The following is a 7,013-nucleotide window of genomic DNA, read 5'->3' as shown; positions in this document are numbered from 1 at the left end:
AAAAAAAGATACATATTATTTATGCAGATATGGATGTATAGACGGCAAGTTTTCCTTATGAAGAAATTGTAATGCCACATGGGTTTTGTTCACACCTGAAGATGAAGTAGGCTTTCACAGAGTTAGGTAGACTTTTACTTGAGAGCATCGTGTGTTTTATTTCTAGTTGAAACAGTTAGCTATCAAACACTCCTTTAGATTCTGTTTATGTCTTTCTCCCTTCAGGTTTGTTTAAGCATCCTAAACACGTGGCATGGAAGACCAGAAGAGAAGTGGAATCCTCAGACATCAAGCTTTTTGCAAGTAAACAAAGTTTCTCTGACAGATTTACTTACACTCTTAAGAACTGTGTGTGTTGCAGGTGAAATTAGTGACCAAAAATAAACATAGAAAATGGTCCAGAAAGATAAAAGACGGAAAATGCTAACTAGCAAATATAGTAGTCTCTTGGAGAGTTTAGAGTCTGAAGTTAGGACATAAAACAAACATTAGACTTGTTGAAAACAAATTCTTCCAAAGGTTCTTAAAATACAGTGTGCTGCATTAAGGGGATTTAGCTATGTATGTCTCCTGTCTTGTGCATCAGATTCAATACACTGTTGTTATTACCCACTTCTTCAGCTATAGTGTGGTGATAGTTAGAATTTTTAGTTACCTGATGATCAAGAGTAATGTCCTGTAATTCATAAAATTTAAGAGTTTAGCTCCTATTTTCAGAGCATTTGATATATAAGATTGAATAATCTTCAGAGCTTGTATTTCTGTAAGTCAGTTAAGCACGTAAAATCTGTCGATCTCATTTGTTGTTATTACTTTATAATAATTTAGACTTAGCCACAGGTCACATGGTAAGCGTGTGTGTTCACTATAATGCTTGTTAATTAAGAGACAGTAGTTAGTCATGATTGTTAAAGGATACTTTGAATGCAAATATAGTTTTGTGTTTAAAAAGAGACAACCAAAAATTATCACCAGGTAAGCCTACTAAAAGTTGACCTATCCTAAAAGATTATTTTCCTTAATCTTAGTTTCTGTTAAATGAGAAACGTGAAAATAAATTTCTATTAGTTGACTTTCCTGTTTGAAACTGAATATACTAAAAATTTGAAGCTTTTATTTATTTATGTATTTTCAAAGTTTATTTTGCTTTCAGTTTCAGTTTTTTGTTTGTTTTTTTTTTTTTTTTGAGACTGGGTCACACTGGCTGGCCTCAAACTCCAAAGGTCTGCCTCCCTCTTCTCCAGTGCTGGAATTAAAGGCATGCAGCACTCACCTGGATGGAAGAACTTTTGAACTTACATTTGGGGCCACAGTGTCTCATCTGAAAATTACTTTCTTAAAATAGATTTTAGCCGGGCGGTGGTGGCGCAGGCCTTTAATCCCAGCACTCGGGAGGCAGAGGCAGGCGGATCTCTGTGAGTTCGAGGCCAGCCTGGTCTACAAAGGGAGTTCCAGGACAGGCTCCAAAGCCACAGAGAAACCCTGTCTCGAAAAACCAAAAAAAAATAAATAAATAAAAAAAATAGATTTTAAATTATAGGTTTGTGATAAGAATTTGACTTAATTTTCTCTCCTTTTGTAGAAAATTTAGTAATATAGCCTATTCATGTAAGTGAGAGAGGAGATATATTTGAAAGACAATAAATGGTAGAACTAACCATGCCTAAAAGGCTCTCTGGGAAGTATCAGATTTGAGAAGAAAATCGTTCTCCTTCATTGATACGTTTAAATTAATAAACTTTTTAAGCTGTGTTTATCTTATCTCCCAATTGCTCAGGTTAAGGTGTTATTGTATCCCTTGATTGCTAATGCTGGCTGTAATAACACTCCATATCAGTTGTAACCATATCCACTGCTGAGTCAGGTGTTTTGGGTGTCTATTTTATCTGTGTTATTTATTTAATGTGAAATTTTTACAAGTGTGAAGCCAGGCATTGTAGCACACACCTTAAATCCCAGCAGGAGACAGAGGTAGACAGATTTCTGAGTTTGAGGCCAGCCTGATCTATTTAGTGTATTCCGGCCAGGAGTACATAGTGAGACCCTGTCTCAAAAACCCGAAAGTAAATAAAAAAAATTTGAGGGCCATGGAGGTGGTCTTAGAAGCATAAGTCTATCTATGTTACCAATGAGAGTGTATAGTAATGTTTTATGAACCTCTGTTGAAATAAGAATTTAAGTTCCCTTATCAGGTTTTCTTTGTGAGTATTGTTAGTAGGGCTTGACTGGTTTAATGTTCTACAAGAGTAAGGCCAATTTTAACAGAAGATTCATAAATGTTGTTTAAGGCAGTGGCAGAGGCAGAGGCAGCAGGATTTTTGTGAATTCAAAGCCAGCTAGTTCTAGGCCAGCCAGCGCAACATAGTTAGATACTTCCTTTAAATAAATGAGTAAATAGATATTACATGAGGTCTTAGTGTGGTTAACTTAATTTTGTAGGTTTTTTAATTTTATTTTTTAAGACAAGGGTCTCATACCTTAACCCAGGGCATTCTGGAATTTATTGTGTAGCCTTGGTTGGCTTTGAGCTTACCCTGATATTCATGACTCAACTACCATAATGTATATGGATGTTATGCCTACGTGTATGTATGTGTACATATATGCTAGAAATCAAACTCGGGTCCTTTAGAAGAGCAGATTTAACTGCTGAGCTGTATCTCCAGCCCCTAATATTTTATTTATTTATTTTATGCCAGATATACGTGGAAATATACTAATAGGGACTCCTTAAAGATCGAACAGGATAGCAATTTACTGGCAGCAAAAATGTCTCTTAATAACTATTTTTTAATTTCCTCTTTTCTTCAGGTGTTGGTTTCTGTCCAGTCCCTTATATTAGTAGCCGAGCCTTACTTTAATGAACCAGGATATGAACGGTCTAGAGGCACTCCCAGTGGCACACAGAGTTCTCGAGAATACGATGGAAACATCCGACAAGCAACGGTTAAATGGGCAATGCTAGAACAAATCAGAAATCCTTCACCATGCTTTAAAGAAGTATGTTGGATAAAGTTAAACCCTGGAAGGACATTTGAGAATAATTTGTTAGTGTTATATATGCTAAGCTTACAGTACTTATTATAACTAGTAATTAATCCAAAGATCACTAATAACAAAGTGCAGTAAGGTTTAAACCACATGCATCCTGAAAGACACTGAACTTTATCTTGGAACCTTATATTTAACTTTTACTTTTGCATTATGTGTGTAAAGGTAAGAAAACAGCTCTGGATTTTTGTTTGTTTGTTTGTTTAGTTGGTTGGTTTTGGTTTTTTGAGACAGGGTTTCTCTGTGGTTTTGGAGCCTGTCCTGGAACTAGCTCTTGTAGACCAGGCTGGCTTCGAACTCACAGAGATCCACCTGCCTCTGCCTCCCAAGTGCTGGGATTAAAGGCGCGCGCCACCACCGCCCAGCATTATTGTTCTTAAACACTGTGAACCCTGTAAGTGTTATTCCTGTTATTCAGGTAGAGCTCATGAGCGTGATCTGAAGGAATGTAAAAGAAACATTCCTTCTTTTGTTACTACTACGCGTGTTTACCTGTCAGTGTGCACACATATCCAGAGATTTGCCTTTTACCTGAAAGGCTAAAGAAGATAGTAGATCTCATGTTATAGGAGATTGATTGTGAATGCACATATCTGTGTATACTCATATATCAACCCTTAGACATAATCTCTTTGTTAATTCGGCTTAAATTATTAACGTTAAGATAATTTATTGTGCAATGTCTGTCACCTGTTATTAGGCAATCTGCCAACTTATTGAGAAAAATCAAGGATAAATACAATTTTCTTGGAGGACCTATATTCTTTTCCTTTGCATCATACATGAATTTTTCAGCACTCTGGGTACTGAGCTGTTAAAACGTCTTGATATTTCTCATGTTTGTAACACGGATTCCAAATTCAATGATGTATAAAGCTGAATCTTGATTTTTGTTTTCTTTGAACTCTGCCTTTTATTCCACTTATGTAAATTTCAAAGGTCGACAGAATTAGCTTGTTAAGCAAGTTAGGATGAGGGCTGGAGATATAATTTAGTGGAAGAACACTTGGGTTGTATGAGTGAGTCCCAGGGTTTAATCACAAATGTGGGCAAGGGGCGTGGGGACAGTGTGGTGAGAGGAAGTACAGGCGTTCTGGCATGTATGGTGTGCTGTTATGTACAGGTAGAGGTTACATTGGTGTGCGCTCTGCATGAAAAGAAATTAATTTAAATAAAAAATATTTCTTTGTATTTTTGTAAAGCTCTGAAAATATATTTAAAACACTGAAATATACTCATTTATAATTAGATTCCCACCCCCTCGAATAAGCACAAAGGGTACAGTGGGAGAGTGGGATTTATAAAAAATGAGTACATATTATTTGAAATAATAATTCTATCATCCTTTTGAATCTAACTTGTTAAAATTGGCACTCTTTGCCATTGGATACTGACTATCTTAATGTGATCATGGTTGTTTTCTGAATTTCCTGGGTATTTTTATTACATGGGAGGGTTTTTGTTATTGTTGTTTCATTTTTTTATCCATCTGTTTTTGAGGCAAGATCTTCTGTTGTCCAGGCTGGCCTCCAACTTGCTCTGTAGATAAGGATCGTCTTGAACTTTGGATCTTTGAACATCTTATCCTCCTGTGCTAGGGTTATGGGCATGAGTCCTTGAGCATCAGCTTCAAAAACTACTAAATGTGACATAGGATTGTACTAGGTTTTTTATTTCAGTTCCTATGCCTTTAAAATGATATCTAGCTTTAGACAGTATAGGACAGAGAGAACCCCTTTGGATAATATAGGAACTGAACCAAAATTCACATCTGTTTTCTAATTTATCAGAAAGAGATTCCTAGTGCTTATGTATCAAAACAGTTTTCATATTTTTGAAATTTCCAAATGGGATGTGCAGATATTATAAGGGAATTTAGCACTATAAAATAAATTCATCTATAAATTAACTAGAAAATACAGTTGAAAGCTTTGTTTAGATGGGGGGGGGGACAGACAGAGAACACCTGTACTCATGCTGCCTTCAGAGGTCATAAGAATGCATTAGATCCCCAGGAACTCGAGTTATGGGTGCTTGTGAACCTCAGTGTGAGCTGGGAAGTGAACCCGCCTTTTCTGCAAGAGCAGCAAGTGCTCTTAATTGTTGAGACATCTCTCCAGCCCCAGAGGATACAATTTAATGAGTAAGAATGTGCCACAGCTAGGGCTTCATTTTGATTTGAATATGATTGTCTTTGATACTTCCTTGTGCTGTTTGGCTAACTGGCACAGTGCGTACAGGCCCTTTCCACTAAGCCTGCCTTTCTGGGTTTAATTCCTGATACAACCTACATGCTAGAGGAACTGATGCCTTTGACCTTTGTGTGTAGTATGGCACATGTGCATACCCACAATAGATAAATAGAAAGCTTTACTTATCCAGATGTTCTTTGAAATCACTTTTAAAGATTTCTTTGTATGTATTTATTTATTTATTTATTTATTTATTTATTCATTCATTCATTCATTCATTCATTCATTTATTTATTTATTTATTTATTTATTTTGGTTTTTCAAGACAGGGTTTCTCTGTGGCTTTGGAGCCTGTCCTGGAACTAGCTCTGTAGACCAGGCTGGTCTCGAACTCACAGAGATCTGCCTGCCTCTGCCTCCCGAGGGCTGGATTAAAGGCGTGCGCCACCATCGCCCGGCTCTTTGTTTTTATTGTGTGGGGTTGGGAGTGTGAACATAAGTGCAAATGCCTAGAGAAACCACTTGGAGCCTGAGTTAACTGGTGGTTGTGAGCCTCCTGACATGGGTGATGGGAACTAAACACAGGTCTTTTGTAAGAGCAGTATATTCTGAGCCGTCTCTCCAACCCCTGAATTCTCATCTAAAGGCAAACATTTTTTTTTGCTGCTAGTGTGTTGAAGATCTTCTTCCTATTACTGTTTTATTTCCTTTTACTTTATGTTGTTGCCTTATGCATGTCCAGTGCTCTTTAGATGGCATTACTTGAGTATCGGAGCAGTGTTGGATGTCCTTTGCTGCTATAGAATTGAGTATTTTGGTGTATGCCATCTGATGTTCTGATTTGTAACATATAAAACATAGATCATGTGAAACCAGAAAATATTTTATTTTTGTAATGCTACAAATGTTGCTATTAAAATGTGTAGACATGCTCTGTTCTGTTGTTTGTATCTTCAAGGTTATTCACAAACATTTTTACTTGAAAAGAATTGAGATCATGGCCCAGTGTGAGGAGTGGATTGCTGACATCCAGCAGTATAGCAGCGATAAGCGGGTGGGCAGGACCATGTCTCACCATGCAGCAGCTCTCAAGGTGAGTTGTGATTGACTGACTGACTCCGAGGTTAAGGGTAGAAGAGAACCAAAGAAACAAGTTGTTACAGAAAGTGTGTAGATAGGTGCAATAGCTTTGACAGAGGACTGTTGATTCTTCAGCTTAAAAGCATTTATAGGGCCTGAGCACAAAGAAGTTGACATGGGGGGCAGGAGCATGAATTTTGTCTTTAATCTTTTAGCCTTACTTTATGCCTCTTAACTTATATAATTTTACTACTTGGTATGATGAAGAAGGTATGAGATGGAGGGTCACTTATTGTTAATAACCACTTTGGGAGGTTGGCAGTTGTTTTTAGCTTAAGCTTCCCCAGAAATGGAAAATACAGTAGTTTTGCAGAATTTCTATATATGGAACTCCTTCTTTGTAAAGCCACCCATCTTGCTGCTTCCAAATACCTATTCTATTCTTCTGTCCTTTATCTTCTGCCAAATACCTTCCCTCTTTACGCATGCAGTGTTTTCCATCCCTGCTGTCTACTTTTGTTTTTGTTTTGCAATTCTCACTGAAATGCTGTAGATGATCAAGCATGGTGGCACACACCTTTAATCTCAGTACTTTCTTTTTTTTTTTTTTTTTTTTTGTTTTGTTTTGTTTTGTTTTTCAAGACAGGGTTTCTCTGTGGTTTTGGAGCCTGTCCTGGAACTAGCTCTTGT

The 7,013-nt window shown here is 37.0% G+C and overlaps 1 protein-coding gene across 9 annotated transcripts in view; it reads left to right on the top strand.

The window, feature by feature from the left end:
- Positions 1–7,013, top strand: part of Birc6 (baculoviral IAP repeat containing 6) — a 196,628-nt gene that overhangs the window by 184,402 nt on the left and 5,213 nt on the right. For all 9 annotated transcript variants that reach the window (XM_026789677.1, XM_026789673.1, XM_026789676.1 and 6 more), the window contains 3 exons: positions 226–303; positions 2,812–3,000; positions 6,202–6,336. In XM_026789677.1, coding sequence (XP_026645478.1) covers positions 226–303; positions 2,812–3,000; positions 6,202–6,336 — 402 coding nt within the window. The remainder of the gene's footprint in view (positions 1–225; positions 304–2,811; positions 3,001–6,201; positions 6,337–7,013) is intronic.

This window comes from Microtus ochrogaster, unplaced genomic scaffold (assembly GCF_000317375.1).
Source record: "Microtus ochrogaster isolate Prairie Vole_2 unplaced genomic scaffold, MicOch1.0 UNK26, whole genome shotgun sequence".
In the NCBI taxonomy this organism is placed as follows: domain Eukaryota; kingdom Metazoa; phylum Chordata; class Mammalia; order Rodentia; family Cricetidae; genus Microtus; species Microtus ochrogaster.
Note: the sequence above shows the minus strand (reverse complement) of the source record. Positions and strands in the feature narration are given on the sequence as shown.